The sequence below is a fragment of the Scardinius erythrophthalmus genome (assembly GCF_964197995.2).
Source record: "Scardinius erythrophthalmus genome assembly, chromosome: 23".
Classification (NCBI taxonomy): Eukaryota; Metazoa; Chordata; class Actinopteri; order Cypriniformes; family Leuciscidae; genus Scardinius; species Scardinius erythrophthalmus.
The window spans coordinates 24245584-24267061 of record NC_138243.1 but is presented as its reverse complement, the minus strand read 5'-3'; the positions used below and the strand labels follow the sequence as shown (position 1 = coordinate 24267061).

The window sequence follows — 21478 nt, the reverse complement described above, 5'->3', positions numbered from 1 at the left end:
ATTCTAAGAGCACACGTTTATCGGGAGTGAGTTACTTTCAGTTTCCAGTGAGGGATCTTCCAGCACATTATAGGCAGTGGCTAAAGGCAAAGAGTCGTAAATACAGAGAGAACAACGTGACAGACAATCTGAAAAACCTCAGTGTTTCTAGTCAATATTTCAAAATGGATGACCACGAACAGTGTTTTATGCCAAACGGAGGGGTGAAACTGAAAGAAACTGCAGTTTTCACAAAATCCCTGGAGCCGGCTGACTTTTGCTGACAAATAAACATGAATTTCTCTGTCCAGGTCAAAGCGTGTCGAAAATTGGCAAACTTACAATTTAATTATTAATTTTCATGTTTTTTTTACTTATAAAACCATACAATAAATAAAATACATTTTCCAAAAATAGTTCTACCAGACGGATGAACAGACAGACGGACGGGATAGAAAGATTAGATAGAACGATGGATAGAACGATGGAACGATAGATAGATAGAATGATAGATAGACTATTTTCAACCTTGATAATAATAATAAGAAATGTTTCTTGAGCACTAAATCATCATATTAGAATGATTTCTGAAGGATCATGTGACACTGAAGACTGGAGTAATGATGCTGAAAATTCAGCTAAATGACATTTATAAATAAATGAAAATAGAAAACAGATTTAAACTGTAATAATAATAATAATACAAGCAATAACTACTAATTTTTCATATTGTAGAATTGTGCAAGGTTGGGAAAAGTTCATTACCAAATACTGAACAGTATTTCAGTGCCTTTCCGTTTTACACTTACATAGCGGAAAACCCGTCTTGTCCGGGGAACTGCCGGCCCGTGGCTGTGTTTAAGGCCGACAGCAGCTGAGTAGATCAGCGGGACATTCTTCCCCGTCTTTCCCACAGGACACACAGATGTTGGGCTGGCTGTCTGCACAGCTGTAGGCCTGCCATGCATGGAGGAACCTGCAACTGTCTGACGGAGAGACGGCAGGTTGGCACAGATGGCAAGGAGGTGTACGGAGGGAGTGAGCTGGCAATGGAAATGGGAGGGCAGGTACCAACATAGCCTCCATCTGGACTCGTGACTGGAGAACAGCCACGGGACGTTAACATCACTGCCGCTGAAGACCTGTCAACATGACAGACAGATGAATGTACAGCGCTGCGTTTGGTGTGCGCAGATGCTGCTCAGTGTAGACGGTCTCAGCTGTGAACTTGAGCAGAAGAAATAATACTCCAATTATCCTCATGAACATTATAATGTGCTGCACAATTAGGGAGTTTTCAGTTGGATTGCATACAAGCTCCAATTTGAACTCAATTAGAAAAAGATTCTATTGAAAAGTGTGAAATGTTCAGTAAAAATCAGTAAATGAGACAATATGCAGTTGCACAACTAACTTGTTCTTGATAGTGTTTGAATTCATCTGGCAATTTCGGATTTATAATATAATTAATTTAATTACACAAATAATGCGAAGCAGTTGCACAACTAATTTGTTCTTGAAAGTATTTGAATTTATATGGCAATTTCTGATTTATTAGTATTAATAATATAATATAATTAATGTAACATAATATAACAACATAATATAAAATAATATAATAAATATAACAATATAATATAACATCATATAATATAACATAGTATAATTAATATAATACAAATTAAGAATAGTAAAATATACTAAAATAAAATAATATAAATGAAACAAATAATGTTCTAACAAAACTAACTTGTTCTTGAAAGTGTTTGAATTCATCCAGCAATTTCTGATTTATTATTATTATATAAATAAATAAAATAATATCAAGTAAAATATAAAATAAAGATAAGACACCTAGAATTCATATTGCAATTTCGTATTTAGTATTATTATCATTATAAATAAAATAAATGATGTGAAGCAGTTGCACAACTAATTTGTTCTTGAGTTTGAATCCATTGTATTGCAATTTCTGATTGCATACTGTTGTATTTTGGGAAAACTGTGTACAGTGTGAGACATTAATGAAACATTTTCTAGAACTCTAGAGGAGAGACACATTAGGAAATTATATGGAAGGAAGGAAGGAAGGAAGGAAGGAAGGAAGCATTTATATATGTATATATGATCTATTTCTCAGAAGGAAAAGCTGAGAAGTAAAAGACAAAAGTCTCAAATTCTTTCCATTTAATCTCATTGCTGTCGAAGAGACACAATGAGAGATTGAAAAGCTCTTGTACGATTTTCCTTTCACACAAAAACACTGGGAGAGTGAGATTGGCATGCAACGCCACAGCTTTTACTCTGATCTGAAACCAGATTCTTCTTCCCTTTCATCTTAAAGCAACACAGACGGACTTCAGATCAACAATAAAAGGCCATTCAAATCCAAGCTAGTCTCTCTAAAGACGGGAAATTACATTTTGCAACAGAAAGTCTATTGTTCTATAGTCCTAAAAGACTTTCAGGTGTTTGCAGCTGAATATAGTGCATGATGATCTATATACCAAACTTCTAAAACGGGGTATAATGGGCTTAATGACACCATGTTTAATCTATTTTGGGATTATAGTTGATATGGATAGTGTAAATTGAAAGGCAGATGATGAAGAATTCTGGTGAAGTCTAATCTAGATTTAAAGGTCATTTACGTGGCGGTTACACAAGCAAGGCTACAGCTCAGTGTAAATATGCGATGTAAGATATTCTTGTTTTTATTTGTTTACCTCTCAATTTAATTCACAATCCATGATGTTCGGTTCAGTAGGCCATAAAATGAGGTGTTGTTTCATTAAAGGGAAATAAAAGATGATTGCATCCTAGAGGAAAAAAAGAAAAAAAAGAAACACTAATTGTGTTATTCTACAACTGTCTCAATTTATTTGCCTCAATTACAATGCATCACATAAAACATTAAATTAAAAATATGAGATGAGGATCGACCGTCAGTGTGCAGCGCTGGTTTATTATTGTGGCTGGAGCCCAGAGAAGCTGGAGACTTCATTCGCCATCAGAGAAGGTGTCAATCACTCCTGTAGAGGACATGCTTTACTGCTGCCCGAGGGCTCCTGTGTGACCTAAATACAAAACTGTCAACAGAAAGACTGACCAACACAGAACAAGCTGAAGAGAATCGCAAAGAATATTCTGTCATATCCAAAACACATATCCAAAACATACACTATTTATATTGCATACACAGGAGAAGTAAAAATCAACCACTGCTATTTATATTAGGTTCCAGTGTGTGTTGTTTCATCAATTTACATATATAATACTGGCTGCATTTTATTTTACAGTATGTGCACTTACCTAAGAAAGTACTGGTAATAGCCTATAAGGTAACTACATGGGTTAAGGCTAGGTTTAGGGGTAGGTTCAGGGTTAGTAGCCTAGTTATTGCAATTATTATAAGAAGTTCATAGTATGTACATGGGTAAATGGAATGTAAAATAGAAAGTGAAGTGAAATGAAGTGCTAACGTTACCATTATACTGAAAATGGCATACATTTATCACAAATATGCTATCCTGGAAAACAAGTTTGAAAACTAAATCAGTATAAGCTGTACTTACATGTATTCAAAAGGTACAGAAAATATTTCTTGATGGTTCATTAAATAAAAAATAAAAATAAAAATAAAATCAGAAATGGTATATGATTACAAAGATTACAAGTAAATGGCACATGTGTAACGAATGGTAGCAATATTGGCTACCATTCTATCTATAGTAGACAATATTGTCGAAAACACTTGGTTATAATTACTAAAGATTTCTTAATTAGCTTGATTTATCATATTTAATCTTGTGAAGCGTTCAAAGGTTTAGTGTTATAAAGAAGGCCTGTAAGTGAAAACGAAGGGAAACCCCACAACTAAGTTCTGAGGTATTTTATTGTCAGTGGTTTGTTTATCCTGTCATTGACGCCCCCTTCTGTTTGTCAGGAGAACTACATAAACACACTGGCGCATTATAGACTATTCGCTTTTATTCTTCCGCGTTTTAGTATCTAAAATTATCCGTATGTGAATATCTACCGTTTTAAATGAAAAGCATCTTAATTTTATTTATAAAAAGTAATCTATGATTAAAAAGTTTGATTCTACCTGGCCTAAAGGCGTTTTCAAAACATAAGTAGCCTACTTAGGATGCAACAGACGTTAAGGCAAAGACGCTGGTGCAGAGTAAAAAAAAGAAAAGACTAGAAAACAATACAAATATGAATATATCCTTTGACATTCCCTATATACAGAAATAATCTGAAGTCAGCAGGTAGTGTTCCTCTAATAAGCCTAATATTGCTCGTGTTGCTGAGGTGAGCTGATAGTTGATGCTATTAGCTGATCTTAAAAGCAGCACATACTGCTGATGTTCAGGAGAATCGCACACAGCAGCACAGGGAATCTATGAACGCTGATGTATGACATCGACCTCAAGAAAAGAGAGAGAGAGAGAGAGAGAGAGAGAGAGAGAGAGAGAGAGAGAGAGAGAGACTCTAAACCCATAACTGCCCAGTAACAAGCTCTCCCCCCTCATTGGCTGCAGAAGCAAGTGTATTTGATCAGGCCCTCAGACTAAATGACACACTCTGTTTGATCTGAGGACACTAAACCTCATGTGAGAGCGAACAGTAGACCTCAGCATCTGTCCTCTCTGGAGAATCTGTGCCCTGCTGCTCACACCTGGGTGACTCCTTACAGGCATAGTTTACTCAAATATTACAATCCTGTCACTCACGCAATGTCGTTCCAAATTAACCCTATCTGTCTTTCCTTTAACACAAAAGTAGATGTTAGGAAGAATATTATGGCTGCTCTTTTCCATCCAATAGAAATGAATGGGTACTGGGGATGCTGAGCTTTGACTGTGACACAAAAGCAACTTAAAACAAAGTAGGCCTACAATAAAACTATTTCAAGTCTTCTGAAGACGTAATATGATTGAAAATTAACTATCACGTTTCATGTCAGTCAATCATATTGGTTCTTTGGTAACTTCAATTTGAAATTGATATCAAACCTGCTGTGTGACCATTTTATACATTTATGGTCCTTATATAATTGTCAGTCCATTATTTACTTTCTAAGTTGTTTTTGTTTCTAACAAACTAAGTTTGTTTCCCACAAAAGTGAGAATTTCATTCCCATTTTTAGCCTTTAAGTGTATAGGCCAGGGGTTTACAATCATTTAATCCCCAAATATGATCATCCTCATGTGAGGAACCTGGATATTAAAATATAAAAGGCATCTATCCTTTATCAACACCCAATTCATACACTGGAAAATTAATATTATAAATCTAGTGATAGTTTCTATTAGTTTTTATTTCTATTATTACATTATTATTATGTATTTTTTCCACTCACTAATGTACAGTTAAATATTTTTTTTTAATTTATCTAATTTTAATCAAATCTGATTTATTTAATCTATTTAACATTAAGTAATACTTTTAATCACATTTTAATCATGTATTTATTTATTCTAATCTAATTTTTTATATGTTTAGTTCATTTACGTATTCATGGTACAGAAGACTAATAAAAAAATGTAATATAAGAAATAAAAATAAAATAAAATCCCCTTTATACCATTCAAGATCATCAGTAGTTTGTGTTAAGTTTGTTTTCAAAACCTCTTTTACACAAAAAGGGTTCTGACAGAACCTAAGCTGAATAAAACCATTTCCTGCGCAATATTATATATTTTAAAATCTCATTTATTCTCGTAACCAAGCTCTTGTGTAACTTGAGTCAGGCCAGAATCAGACTGACATTTTTGAGTTTATGGACCTCTCAGCAAATTTTTCCCCGGTGAAAAAAAAAAAAAATCACGGGAAGCAGGTTTGTTTGTCAACACACCGTGGGTTCCCTGCCAACACTTCCCTCTTACAGAGACCGAGAATAAAGCTGAAGATGAAATGGGTTCCCAGGCTTCCGTGTAATTGCACAGCCCTTATGTTGAACCCCTTGAGCATTCATTCAAATGAGGCCGTAATTGCCACATCTGTTAACCCTCTGAAGGGCCGTCAGCCGAGTGTCACGCATCTGCTAATTGGTACAAACAGGTAGCAGACGCTGATCTCCTCCACTGAGCATCTGCCGATTAGAGTCGCAGATTCAATGAGCGCTGATTAAAGGTCCTGCTGAAATGGCAAAGGAGAGGTTTAAATACTGCTGCTGAATATGCTATAACACTTCATAATGGTGATTAACTGAGAGCCAGGAACCATGAGGGCTCTGTGGGTTGGTGTGAATTCATTTTTTTAGGCGTGAAGAAAAACTGAGGAAAATGGGTCATAGGACTTTTACTCTTGTGGTTTGGTCAGCGGATTGATAACCTGAATGCTTCATAAAGCCATAAAAGATATGTATACATCCAATAGGAGGTTATCTGGAATTAATCAAATAATCAATTTGTTTACAGTCACAGACAATAAATAATATAAACAGTATAATATAGTCCTCAAAATATATTAATATTTAAGTTGAAAAAAAATCATAAAGATATAGTAATATCCATGTTTCTTGTCAACTACCCATATACAAACTTAAATACCTGGTCACATATTTCATGCTACACATTTGAACTTTGTTTTTATATTTGGACTTTGACATTTATTATATTTTTAAAAGATTTTATAAGAAACATATATTATATAAATGTTTATATTTTTATATTTAACAATTTTATATATGACTGGATATAATATTTTGAGTAATACATATGATAATATCAAAGTTCACATACAAAATCTTTCATTTAATTAAATTATAATAAATAATATATTTTAAAAATATTTTATATACACTCACCTAAAGGATTATTAGGAACACCTGTTCAATATCTCATTAATGCAATTATCTAATCAACCAATCACATGGCAGTTGCTTCAATGCATTTAGGGGCGTAGTCCTGGTCAAGACAATCTCCTGAACATTCCAACTGAATGTCAGAATGGGAAAGAAAGGTGATTTAAGCAATTTTGAGCGTGGCATGGTTGTTGGTGCCAGACGGGCCGGTCTGAGTATTTCACAATCTGCTCAGTTACTGGGATTTTCACGCACAACCATTTCTAGGGTTTACAAAGAATGGTGTGAAAAGCGAAAAACATCCAGTATGCGGCAGTCGGAGTCCTGTGGGCGAAAATGCCTTGTTGATGCTAGAGGTCAGAGGAGAATGGGCCGACTGATTCAAGCTGATAGAAGAGCAACTTTGACTGAAATAACCACTCGTTACAACCGAGGTATGCAGCAAAGCATTTGTGAAGCCACAACACCCACAACCTTGAGGCGGATGGGCTACAACAGCAGAAGACCCCACAGGGTACCACTCATCTCCACTACAGATAGGAAAAAGAGGCTACAATTTGTACGAGCTCACCAAAATTGGACAGTTGAAGACTGGAAAAATGTTGCCTGGTCTGATGAGTCTCGATTTCTGTTGAGACATTCAGATGGTAGAGTCAGAATTTGGCGTAAACAGAATGAGAACATGGATCCATCATGCCTTGTTACCACTGTGCAGGCTGGTGGTGGTGGTGTAATGGTGTGGGGGATGTTTTCTTGGCACACTTTAGGCCCCTTAGTGCCAATTGGGCATCGTTTAAATGCCACGGCCTACCTGAGCATTGTTTCTGACCATGTCCATCCCTTTATGACCACCATGTACCCATCCTCTGATGGCTACTTCCAGCAGGATAATGCACTATGTCACAAAGCTCGAATCATTTCAAATTGGTTTCTTGAACATGACAATGAGTTCACTGTACTAAAATGGCCCCCCCCAGTCACCAGATCTCAACCCAATAGAGCATCTTTGGGATTTGGTGGAACGGGAGCTTCGTGCCCTGGATGTGCATCCCACAAATCTCCATCAACTGCAAGATGCTATCCTATCAATATGGGCCAACATTTCTAAAGAATGCTTTCAGCACCTTGTTGAATCAATGCAACATAGAATAAAGGCAGCTCTGAAGGCGAAAGGGGGTCAAACACAGTATTAGTATGGTGTTCCTAATAATCCTTTAGGTGAGTGTATGAACTTTGATATTATCATATGTATTCCTCAAAATATAAAAATACTCAGTCATATATAGATTTTGTATTATTTGTATTAGTATATATATTTGAGGAATATATTATATTACTATATAAATGTTTAGATTTGATTTGAACTTATTTTTTTGTGTTCAAATTTATATAAGGCAGGATAATATTATATTTTGAGGAATACATATGATAATATCAATGTTCATATTTCATATATAAAAGCTTATTAAAATATAATAATGTCAAATTCCACATATAAATTAAAAAACATTATAAAACACAAATGTGTAGCATAATTGACTATTAATTACTTTAATGTGAAGGCAAAACAAGTGATTAAAAATAGTGAAAAAAATTAAAGGATGGTAGAGGACCTAAGATACATACTTTCCTTTATACATTTATATACATTTTAACCTAAAAATATTGATGTAGTTAAAAACAAGAACAACTATCCATAAAGCTTAATAATAAAAGTATTGTTTTGCAATGCAGTCTGTCCACAGTGCTGATGGGAGCGGTAATATTGCCGTCACACCCTGTTACATTGTCAAAAAGCCTATTGCACTAATGTAAATATGAACTGTTGCAATATCAAAGAAACCCAGAAGACAGAAATTTGTCATCAAGTGTAGATTTTTATGAAGTCATTTTGTACAATTGTGTTCTTTATACAAAACATACATTAATTTTTTTTTTAAAAGTGCATATTGTAGCATACTGTGGAATTCACTTCATTGGCACTAGTGAAAATAAATAAATGGTTCTTTTAAATTGATCGGAAAACAGTGAAACATGAAAACAAAAAGTAGAATGAGCAAAAACAAGAATACAAAAAAAGTCTCATGGACACGGTTACAGTTCCTTCGTTTCATTGGTTTGGATCAGTGGCTCTTCTCAAAACTTCTTTATATAAATATAAAAGCTAATATTTCTGAAAAAGAATGAAAAGAGGTGTTTTAATAATAATAAATATTATAAATTAATTGTATATTTTATAAAATAACTAATAATAATAGTAATAATAATACATTTTCTGTGACACACTTTGGATTTTTATTTGAATTCTTACCCGCATTTGTTCATATATCCAGTCAAGGAAGTAGGTCACGTTTCCGTAGACTCCGGGCTTGTTTCTGAGAGCACATCCATCACCCCAGCTAGTGTCCCCAACCAGCCACCATAGAGAATTCTCCTTTGTGACCAGAGGACCCCCACTGTCCCCCTGTGTGGAACAGCACTTATTTAATTGTAGCACATATATTACATTTACAGTACTCTAATTTACTCTTCTGAATGATTGAGTAGCATCTAAGTGTGTATCCAGAGTGTGTTTCTGACCTGACAGGAGTCCACGCCACCCTCCAGCTTGCCAGCGCAGATCATGGTGTCTGTGATTTGTCCGTTATACACCGGTCGGCTGTTACATGTCGTTCTGTCGATTAGCCAAATTTTGGCTTCTTGTAGGGATTCTGAGGGAGGTCCTTTAAGAAAACAAAGAATTTGCTTGTCAAGCGTTTCAATTTCTGAGATTTTAGAGAGCTGACATGACTTAAATTCTGTCCGATTTTATTCACTGCACATGCATTTGGATCTGTTGCGATTTGCTCTTTTCAAAAAATGTTTCAAACCTCCACTTCGCAGTGCCCCCCATCCTGTGACGTAACTTTCCCGCGGAGCAGAGAAGTACATGCCTTTATTGGGCAAACACACTGGCCTGACGTTTGCTGAAACAAGATACATACAAAACAAAATGAAAAACTGTCATCATCCAAACCTTTCTTCTGTAAACACAAAAAGAGATATTTTGTAGAATGTTCAAGCTGCTCTTCATTTCCACACAACGGAAATGGTCGGAAAAAGCTTTGTAAAAGTGGTCCATACAACGTCTGTCTTTATGAAGTAATTTGTGTGAAGAACAGGTCATCATATAAATCGTTATAATTAAAATAATTCTAGAGCATTATACAAAATTTTAAAGCAATAATAACAAAATAATTACATGGTTTGAAGAGGGTAAACTTAAACAAATTAGTTCAATCAAATTAACTTTTATGAGTATTTCGTACTTTATTTTTTATTTATTAAAAATGTATATTTTTTTAAATATTTTTTCTTTTGTTATGTATTGTTAAATGCAATGTTAAATATTAACATTAACATAAATTAACATTTTTAATTTATAAAAAATGTGTTTAATGAAAAAACTATCAGAGCAAGCTTGAAACCAGTTATGTTATGTTTAACTAAAACTAAAAGTATATAAAAATAAATGAAAAGCTGAAATTAAATAAAATATGATTTTTTTATGGAAAAAAAATGGAAAAAAAAAACAAAAAAAGAAATTTGAAAATGTCGACTTGGTGAGCAACTGACATAAAATACGCTTACGATGAAGTACTGAAATAACAAACTAAAATGGGAAAAATCTATAATAAAAATATCAAATTAAACTAAAATTAAACTGAAAACCAAAATAGTAATAAACACTATAATAGTACATAAATAATACTAAAATAACACTGCATGAAAAAAATGCTTGTATTTCCTTTATTGTCAGTATTATTAAATTATAATGAAATTTTCTTTTTGGCTGGGAAATAAATGTGAAAATTCAGTCTTACATGTAATTGTGAGTGGACGGTTTAGCTTCATCAGTGCAATGTCATTTTCGCTGGTTCTCGGATCAAAGTCGTGCTTGACAATTCGGCCAACAGAATTGCCGCTGGCGAGCCGCATCTCGCTACGAGTCAGATATCCAGCATACACGGTCCAATCCCTTGCATTTGAAATCCTACACAAGTTTGTCATTTATTAAAGTTCATCATAGCTTGTTGAATGAGATGGACTAAATGAAAGCACTTACTCTTGAACACAGTGAGCTGCAGTGACGATCCAGTACGGGGTAATGACAGACCCGCCACACAAATGCCTTCCGGAAGCTTGCAGGCTGACCTGCCATGGCCACACCCCCTTCGAGGTCACCTCGACTCCCCCCACGATTCGGCTCCCGCTGCTCCGTCCACAATCTACAATAGAATTCAGAAAACAGCATTTGTATATGTGAACATGTTATTTTCCAAGCTACAAACTACACCCAAAAATGGAAATTATCACATGTGAGTTAAAGACAATGCTAAATTTGCAAATTGGGATCAGTAGATGCGTTTACATGGACACTTATAATCGGATTGACGGCTCAATCAGACTAAAAAACCTTCATGTAAACACCTTAATCGATCCGATTGAGCTCGATCCGAATGAAATTTCGATCGGATTGAAAGGGGTGGTTTATCCCTTTTGTAATCCGAACGAGAGAACATGTAATCACTTGATCGGATTGAAAACCGAAACTGAAAGGACTGCGCATGTGCAATGACGTTAACTAGCATAATGACGTGTGACGCACGAGCTGTTCTTCCTGTTGAATAATGTGTCGTCATATAAGTTTCCCGTCATTCTAAAATTCTCATTTCACTCGCGCGTCTGTGAAGTGAAGCAGGACAACGTCCCACCAGTCCTTGTTTTGGATTCTCATCCACAGACTGGTTTGGGTCATTTTTACTGCGTGATCAATAAGCAGCACGGCAAAACGGTTAATATGCTCTAAATTATGACCAGAGAAAAATTAATATTACGTCTGCTGTTTAAAACAAATAAAGAACCAATAGAGGAGAATATTTATGCGCGAAAAGCAGGAAACTGTATATTCGTGCAGTGTGCGCATGTCAAAACATCAGATCCGATTTGAAACTTGTGACATATAAACGCACATCAACCCGATTACTTTATTTATCATTCATGTAAACACCTTGTTCGGATTCATCAATCGTATTGATTTCATTCCGATTGTGTCCATGTAAACGTAGCTAGTGTTATTTTAACCCTCAGAGAGTCTTCGTTTAGCAGTCACACTCAGTGCCTTCCCGGTCAGAAGTGACCGGACACCTAAAAATGAAACTTCCTCCATCCCAGTAAAAACCAATGCAATTTATTTTTGTTCTATAATATTTATTCTTTTTAAATTAGTATTTTGAGACAATTTGATTGAACTTATTAATATTTATGCAATATTTATAGTCCATTTTTTGCCATTGAAAATAATGTTTTTTTTTAATTATTATTATTTTTTATTTTTATTTTTATATGCCGTATTTTCGGTTAAAATAGAGACTAGGCTTTCAGAAAAAAAAATAAAAAAAATAAATCAATTTATTAAACATAAAATTAAATAAATCATGTTATTGCATGGGTTTACCACTAGATGCCTGTAATAGCTCTAAATGGAGATGCTTGTGAATTCTAGTTGTTTTTGGACCAAATTACTTACTTTTAAGATGTGGATTGATTGTATTTTTTTAGAAATTCTCAAATAATACTTTTTGCCAAGGTTTATAACATTTTATTAATTATTATTTTAATAATTTTAATAATTATTATATTAATTATATATATATATTAATTATAATTATTAATTATGTTATGTTTTTCACTCTTGATGTTTTAGAGTTTCACCCCTTCATTGCTGAGCACTTTTTTTCTGCATCGTGGCCGATTTGTAGCGAATTTTTGTGTTTTTGTCAATTTCCCATTCATTTCCTATGGGGGTCATTTTTGACCGAAGACCATGAGTGTGACTATTTTTTTTACGACCACTTAGCATGCTCGGATCATGACCTCAATTTTTTTCTGTGTTCACATACCTAATGCCAGAAAAGTCACCAAGTTTCGTAACATTCCAATGAAGCTGTGATTTTTAAAAATTCAAAACAGATTTTTTGTAATCTGAATTTATTGGTGTGTATGTGTATAAAAGTGTGTTTCTATGTGTGTGTGTGTGTGTGTGTGTGTGGGTGTGAATTTTTTGCACTCTTGATGTTGTAGAGTGTCACCCCTTTACTGCGGTGTACTTTTTTTTAGAATCGTGGCCGATTTGTAGATTGTACAGACAAAAATTCAGAGAATTTTTGTGTTTTTGTAAATTTCCCATTCATTTCCTATGGGTCGGTCATTTTTGACCGAAGGCACTGAGTGTGACTATTTTTTTTACGACCACTTAGCATGCTCGGATCATGACCTCAATTTTTTTTTGCATACACATACCTAATGCCATAAAAGTCACCAAGTATCATAACCTTTCGATGAAGCTGTGATTTTTTAAAATTCAAAACAGAAAATTTTTCGGTCAGAAGTGACCGAAGACTCTCTGAGGGTTAATACAATTTATAACCCCTTTTTTTTTTTTAAAGCTACAATATGTAATTCTTTTCGCCGCTAGGGGTCGCTAACCACTTACAATAACAAAGGCGTAGGTTGATGACGCATAAGCGGAATTATGGAACTTGTCGTCATGCCGAAGGATCTGATAATGTTTATGGATGAGTGAATACATTGATGTTTTTTAATGAGAGACAGATATCAGCGCCACACGCGAGTCCCCCGCGGATATAAAAGAACAAGGACATTTCATTCTACCGAACCTCAGGTTATAATGAAACTTGTGATGTCACGCAGCACTGTTTCACTTGGTCTACACTATCACACTAAACTGCATTTGAGTGTGTTGAAAGTTATCATGTTATTCTATGTGTTAGTTTATCTGTATGAGACTAGCAGTAAGCTAGATCAACATTAGAATAACATACTGATCATATTCTAACATTTCATCATGTTGAGCTATATAACATTGATTAGTTTCATGTACATTTGCTCACCTGTCTAATAAAGTACATGCAAGAGCAGCGTCTCTGTCAAGTTGAAATTAGTCGCAGATGTGGAGTTCTCGGCATCTCGAAAACGCCACGCTGATACTGATCCTCGTTTTAGTTCTCCTTTTGTCCCAAAGTCTGCCCCAAATTTTACTTGTTTAATACTTATTTTTTCAGCTTAAAGTAACATTAAACTTTTTTTTAATCGTTTTAGTTTAGGTTTTAGTTAAAGCAAACAATAACAATAATGAATGGGACGAATTATTCATTGAAAGTAATTTAGCCACAGTCAAACTAACCTAACCAACCAAAGAAGTTTGTAGCTACACTACATCAATAATAGCTATCTACATTGAAGCTCCCTACAAGGAATTTTATTTTATTACATTTTTTATTTGATTAAATAGCATGCAGAGAAAATAAACTAATACAAATCCTAAATATTTATTTCATTACAAAAAAAGAACTCAAAAAATAAAAAATAGAATATAAAGAGATGGAAAACTATTATCTTACCAATACATTTGAGTGCCACGGCTTTGCTAGATGGACAGTCTGAACTGAATTATCATAAGAGAAACATAAAAGGATTTTTAAACAAGCTGATTATAGGTGATAAAAAACATAATTAACCAATAATTAATGTAAACCGTAAAAAAATAACCAAAATTGTAAAACCTAAACAATGTGAAGAACTGAACAGTCTGTATAAAAATTCAATAGTCTCATTTATTAACATTAGTTAATGCATTAGTAAAAATGATTTAAAATGTATTTACCTTTGATAATGTTAGTTAAAAAAAATGCTCATGTTCATGTTAGTTTACAGCATTAACTTATGTTAACAGATACAAATTTTGATCTTAAAATTGTATTAGTAAATGCTAAGAATAACATTAAAGATTAATAAATGCCATTTAAGTATTGTTCATTGTTAGTTCATGTTAACTAATGTAGCTAGCCTATGTTAACAAATGAAACCTTATTGTAAAGAGTTACCAAAAATTCTGTGTAAGCTGAACTCTGTGACACACCTTTTACTGAGAAAACTTTGTGTGGACATATTCAGAGAATCTGTCTTCACCAGCATGTAGTCCAGTAATTCTCTAGAGTAAATCTCCTCGTAACCCGCATACGTGTCCCTGAAGATAAACCACAAACAAACACACAGCACATATTACAATTCATTCAAAACGCATTCTGTAAACTTATTAAACACGTCACTGTACGGATACACTACTGTCAGGAAGTTTCGGTGAGACTGTTAAATGTTTTTGAAAGGATCTCTTGTGCATTTATTTGATCAGCTGTGTCATCACAGTTTACTTTTTAATCCTGTGATGACACAGCATCATTACTCCAGTCTTCAGTTTCACATGATCCTTCAGAAATCATGCTAATAAGCAGATTTGCTGCTCAAGAAACATTTATTATTATCATCAATGTTAAAAACAGTTGTGCTGCTTAATATCTTTATGGAAACCTTCGATGAATATGCAAATGAACAGCATTTATTTGAAATAGAAAAGTTTCTTTACTGTGACTTTTAATCACTTCAATGTGTCCTTGCTTAATAAAAGTGTTAATTTCTTTGGGGAAAATGTCATACTCCTTTAATTGTAGTACTTCCACTGAGATGAATCACGCTATCATTACCTCTTGTATCCGATCTGCTCACATGCTTGAATTCCGAGGTTGGCATTCCATCCATCTGAACACACATACTCCCATTTTTGGTTCACACTTGAGTACATCTGAAGGAGGAAATTAGATCCATACAGACGAACTGCAAAAACAACAACAAAGAAAGAAGTATAGTTGTATACTGGGTTTACTAAAGAGGGCATCATCGATTGGGATCGGGAAAGTCATGGTTTAACATATGTAAGGAATTCTTACAACAATGAGCTTCATCTCCTCCTGATGGACAGTCCAGCTTTCCGTCACACCACTGCGAATAGCTGACGCATTTGTTATCTGCTTTACAGAGTCGCCCTTGCAAACACTCAAACACACCTGTTGGTGCAGACAGAGGACATCAGAACAAGAAACAACGGGTGGATGTATTGTATGAAAGCCAATGAGAGAGTTTCTTACCATAAAACCAAAGCACCGCAACTATGATCCCAGCAATGCCCAGTAGGGTGGTGACTGTGCCAACGATCCATGGCCATTTTTTTCTCCTGGAAGCTGTCAGAGAATCAAAGTTCATAAAAAACAAAACTAAAAAAAGCATTAAATAATAAATACATTAAACAGCTTTAAAATCCATTAAATATTAGGGCTAGTTTAAAAATACTGATTTCTTGATTCTCATTTTGATACACCACTATTGATTATTCATTTGTTTTAGTCTGCTTTGTTTTCAGGTGATGCATGAACAAAACTTCATTAAACATTATTTGTAGCATGCCTCACATCCAATAAATCGCATAATAATCCAATAGCCTAATACTTTTGATGAGAAACAAAGTCTCAGCTTTCAAATTCTGGAAATTTTATAACAAAATGTAAACAATAAATACGGCTTTGAGAAGCAAGAACCAAGTGATATTCCTGGTGGGCCAGATGTGTTCCGTTAACTGGGGATGGGCATTTTTCAAAAATATTATATTCGAATATTCGTTTATTTAAATGTCGTTTAACGAGAAATATGTGTTGTTGTTTTTTTTTTTGTCACCATTTCTGAACAAGCTTACACAACAAGTTTACTATATATCTTAAGGTTTTCTTTAAGTTGAAAACATTTAACAATATGTGTTAAAAATATAAATAAAAGCATTTAAGCTCAAGAAGCGAACGGAAAAAAACTATCGTTCAGAACGTATGCACTCGAGTCAGCATTATCGTTTCACGTTCATGTTGAGAAATACAATAATATCCACATGCTCGAGTGAGAAAACGCGCTGCGCTGACAAACATTGCAGAGACACAGTGTGCAAAGTGAAGTTACGAAAGGCACTTTACGTTTTCTGTTCTTAAACCTGTCTCTCTCAATCAAACTTAAAGGAGGCATATGTCTCGAAATCATTTTGCTACCAGGAGTTATCATCTCGAATCACGATTCCCTCGGTGTACAGCGCTTCGCTACAGTCGTTAATACAGTGATGGACAGTTGTTTCCTCGGCCGACTGGTGTTTGGATTTCATGTGATTTCTCATGGTGGTGGTGATATCATGATAACTCAGTTTCATTAATAATTGATTAAAAGTAATTCCATTTTGTAATATCATTGTCATCTAAGTTCGCGAGGCAGACGACGACATCATTATGTGATCAAATACAATCCACTTGTTAAACCGCTCCACAGCGCCACCCAGTGCATTTAATTATAACTGCGAAAAAAAATCGAATAGTATTTTATTAACTAGTTGCATTTTCCCACCTTCATAAACATTTTTAATATCGTTTTTTAATATTTTTTTCCCTAATAACAAATTTTGTATTAATTTTGTAATTTCAGATTTTATAACAAAAGGGGCAAGTTATGCATCTTTCCCCCCAACATTTAATTTCATTTAAAAAAAAAAAAAAATCCTTATAACAAATGTATTAATTTTGTAATTTCAGATTTGATAACAAATGGGTCAGGCTTTGAAAGGGATTATTAGTAACATTGCTATACAATTTTAGAAGAATAAATTATTTGCTTTATGCTTTTGTTTAGCTTCCTGCTTATTTTACAAATAATTCTTTAATTCTTATTTCTTATAATAAACTAATCCCACAGCTCTATTATTAACATCATACATTTATGAATAATTAGCTTATGTTCTTTTATATCTGTTGGTGGTGGCAGGGATTAAAGCAGTTAAAAGAACAAAAACCAAAAGCATTTTTGCTTCACAGAACATAAATATAATTTTTTTTTTACAAGTAAGAGTAAAATTTTTGTTTAGATCATTTTTCATGAACAAGTGGATTTCTTAAACCAGAATGTATACGCCCCTTACTGCTGATTGGCTACAAGTGTGTTTGGGCGCTCGGTCCGATCCACTTTCAACAGCGTTTCTCAGAAATCGCTTACTACACCTTTAATACCGCTTCTCTTTCGTTTGGTCGATTTCTGGGATAGTGTGAATAATTTGCGGGTGTCAGGGAGCCGCTATCAATATGTACGTGACTTCCGGAACTTCCAGAAAAGGTGGGCTGTCTGTGATACAGATACAAGTGGTTGAAAAGCATGATCCCTCAAATCCCTCAAAAGCATGATCCCTCAAAATCTGGTTATTATCTTATTTGGAGCTGAGCCTGGTTTTGGCTCTCTAGTGGCATGACAAATTGCTATTTCACCCTGATAGCGTGACGTGAACTGATAATCTCATCATCTTTACTACTAGTCATAGCACAAAATAAATATGAATGAAAATCAGAAGGTATGTCGAAAGAAACAGTACAATTTACCAAAATCTGTATCATGTCTCATGTAATCACTCAATTAGTGTTTAAAGCATGTGAACTGTAAACAAAATGTGGCATAACGTTACATTTCCCTCAGAAAAGCCATTCAGTGCCTTAAAAAGCATTAAATACCTCTGTGAACTAGTTTAGCGCCATGGTGGGGTCCAGGTGTGGTCGTGTGGTAGGTACTAACAGGTGCTGTCTGAGGTACATACTGGTGCAGGTTCTGAGCAGGTGAGTATCTCTCTGAAGGATATGGCGGAGAGGGGTTCTGGTATAGAAATTGTGGGTTTTGGGGACCAGGGTACTGAGGTAACGCTGGGTTTATTCCAGAAGAATGTGCATATGGAGGGGGCCGCTGCTCCTCATGTTGGAAACCATGGTTCACCTGAGGACCATTGTCGTAGATCTGAAAGAAATTAGAGTTCTGTCAGTTTCTCAGGTTCAAAAAGCATTCAAAAACTATTTTGCTTCCATATTGTGATGTAATTCAGTGTGAAAAGGATATTTAACATACTTAAGGAAATTACGAAAAGACTATTGTAGACAACAGTGCCCATGTTTATTACAGTATGACTAACAATAACAATGTATAAACTGTTCCAGGAAATGATTGAATATTAAATGAATGTTCATTATCTGAATCATTGCTCGCTACTTACTTTCAATGATACTAAAAAGACAGATATTAAACATGCCTTAATAGTAATTCAAATAATTCATCTGATAAACATGTAGTTCAACATTATACAAGCAGTAGACAATGGAAATAAGCTTTATTTGCTTTTATCTTACAACACTGGTAACAATAAGGATTTATCAGATTTCATTTAGTCCACATGTCCAGTACAGGTTACTTGACATTGAATATATTATATACTGTAGTTTCCACCAGAATTTTTTTTTTACCATAATGACAACAACTATTATCATTAATAATAATATAATCATAATAAAGAAAGAAAAATGGTGGCAGGAACTATATAACATTCAATGTTAATATAAAATTCAGTGTTAATAAATTGCTGCATATCCAATTCATGAAAACAATTAAATGACATTGATAGTTCTCACCACAAAAAAAAAAGAAAAAAGATATATATTATTTTCAATATTTAGCAATTAATATTGGTTAGTTACACAGTGTCCAATACCAGTACTGAATGAGTTAAAGTCTATTTTGATTTCATTTCAGTTTCACTCAGGCACAATAATTAATCTATTCAAAAAACACTTCCCTATGAACATGACTTGAACAAATGAAAACGGCGCATTGCTGTCATAGACCAAACAGAAACTCACATGACCAAACACTTAAATCAGGCCATCAACCATTGTCTTGCTAATGCGTTTCAATGTTATCTTTACAGTGATTTTCATGCATTTAAATCAAACTTCCTTTCCTTTTTAAAAAAAGATTAAAGGACCATCATGATTAATTATTCATTAGGTTTGTCTTTGGTCAGGATAGTTAATGCTTAACAAATATACCTTATGTGTTGCCTGACAGTATCTCTGACAAAGAACTCCTGCTTTATGAAATCGACAACAAACAAATGACATTGGTGACAGAAAGAATAGGATTAACATGTTCAGATAGAAACTAAGAGAGAAAAAAATGGATTATGTCATTACCGGGTCCTTATTCTTCATCTTTAGCCTTTGGCTTTGTTTGGACAGTTCAACTCAATCCAAAAAACTCTTGAACTTCAAGCTCAAACTAAAATCTGCTGACTGAACATACAGCAAAACAAACATTATTAGTCACAGAAAAGGCTATAGATATGTATGAAATGAGTCTCTCTCTGACTGATACAGATTATAAATTAGAATTATATATAGTAAAACTTACCTGACAGAAGGTTCTCCTACAGTGTTTGAGCTTTAGCGGACTCTGCGTTTGCTGTGTGTGTGTGTAATGAGCAGCCAATGCCACACCTTTGCTTGGTTAACCAGCTGAAACTCTCAATAGTCAGGTGTATGCAAATACAAAACATCCCCTGCTGACCTGAACTAAAATTTTATAAGTACAGTAAGAGCATTGCAATGTCTTATTACTAAACAAATATAACACGCCTTATGAATACAGAACATATAGATAACACAGCATTGCATTTAAGTTTACCAACCAAATGAGGTGAGACAAAAATAGGTGGCACGATATATGTAAAACATTTTTCCATGTAAAAACGCTTCCTTCTGGCTCACTTCATGTTCACAGCTTTGAACATGAGGTATGATAGCAATATAAGAGATTTAAAAAGATTGTTTTCTAGGCTTGAAAGTGCACATTTTCAACTTCCCTGTTTCTGTAAATTAAACATGTAAATTCTGCCATCCTAATTCATTCATGCCAATAGCCTAGTTACTAATTACTTTTTTACATAATAGGAGATATGATGTATTTTATATTATTTAAGCATCTGGAACCTTATCGGCTTGACAGAATTTTCAACTTCCAAGTGATGGGAATCCAAACTAACTTTACTTAAAGGGGTCATATAATGGTACATGCACTTTTACAAGTTGATTGTACTGAAATGTGTGTTGGCAGTGCCTGTACACAACCATCATAAAATGATAAAAATCCATCCAGTGTTTTTTTTAATCTTCTTATATGTTTCCTCCCATCTCAAATCAAGCTGTTCGATTTTGTGACGTCACAAAATCGACGCCCCTCCCACGATGGTTGATTGCCAGCAGCGTTTCAACACAGACCCGCCCTCGTGAGCGAGTTGTCAGTCATAGCCCGCGCCAACCGGGTGTTCTGTTCTTGGGTGTAATAACGAACACAGCAGTCATTTTGATGTTCCTAAATCCGAACCGCTGAAGACGCAGTTGCTGAGTTTGTTTTCGAAGGGAATATTCCCCATGATCAATGTCAATGCTTTCATATTTGCGCGAATCATTTCACACAACAGACTGCTTTACAAACGAGGATCAGTAAAAAGCTGGTTATTTGCTAAGAAACTGCTCCTGAAAAAAGGATCAGTACCAACTATTCGTGTTCCTGCTGCACCTCCAGAAGAACTGAAGTGAGTGTAACGTTTTATTGACCTTTATAATAATCTTTATATTAATCTTTGCAAATCGCTTGCACGCTTCACGATGAATGCGACTATTTTTACACTCAGGGTACATTACGGCATGTTTTCTATGTTCGACGTTATCAATATAATTCATAACCCTACGTTTATAATGAACTACGCGTTATGGTTATTGTGTTACAAACGGTGTCCGCACAGAACAGAGGGGCGGGGTGAGCAAAGCTCATTATCATTTAAAGACACATGCACTTAAACGGCGTGCTGAAAACAGAGCTGTTTTTGGCCAGGTA

At 34.6% G+C, this 21478-nt stretch overlaps 1 protein-coding gene across 1 annotated transcript; it reads right to left on the bottom strand.

The window, feature by feature from the left end:
• Window positions 1-8653: 8653 nt before the first annotated feature.
• tmprss2 (transmembrane serine protease 2) lies at window positions 8654-20199 on the bottom strand. The gene is made up of 14 exons (XM_081354189.1): window positions 19994-20199; window positions 19777-19875; window positions 18274-18550; window positions 15838-15930; window positions 15640-15756; window positions 15397-15526; window positions 14775-14882; window positions 14257-14300; window positions 10899-11061; window positions 10657-10826; window positions 9664-9759; window positions 9374-9516; window positions 9105-9257; window positions 8654-8966 (listed from the first exon to the last, which is right to left on the bottom strand). The coding sequence occupies exons 2-14, from the start codon at window positions 19792-19794 to the stop codon at window positions 8958-8960; spliced, it is 1521 nt and encodes a 506-aa protein (XP_081210315.1). The 5' UTR covers window positions 19795-19875; window positions 19994-20199; the 3' UTR covers window positions 8654-8957.
• Between the last annotated feature and the right edge of the window lie 1279 nt (window positions 20200-21478).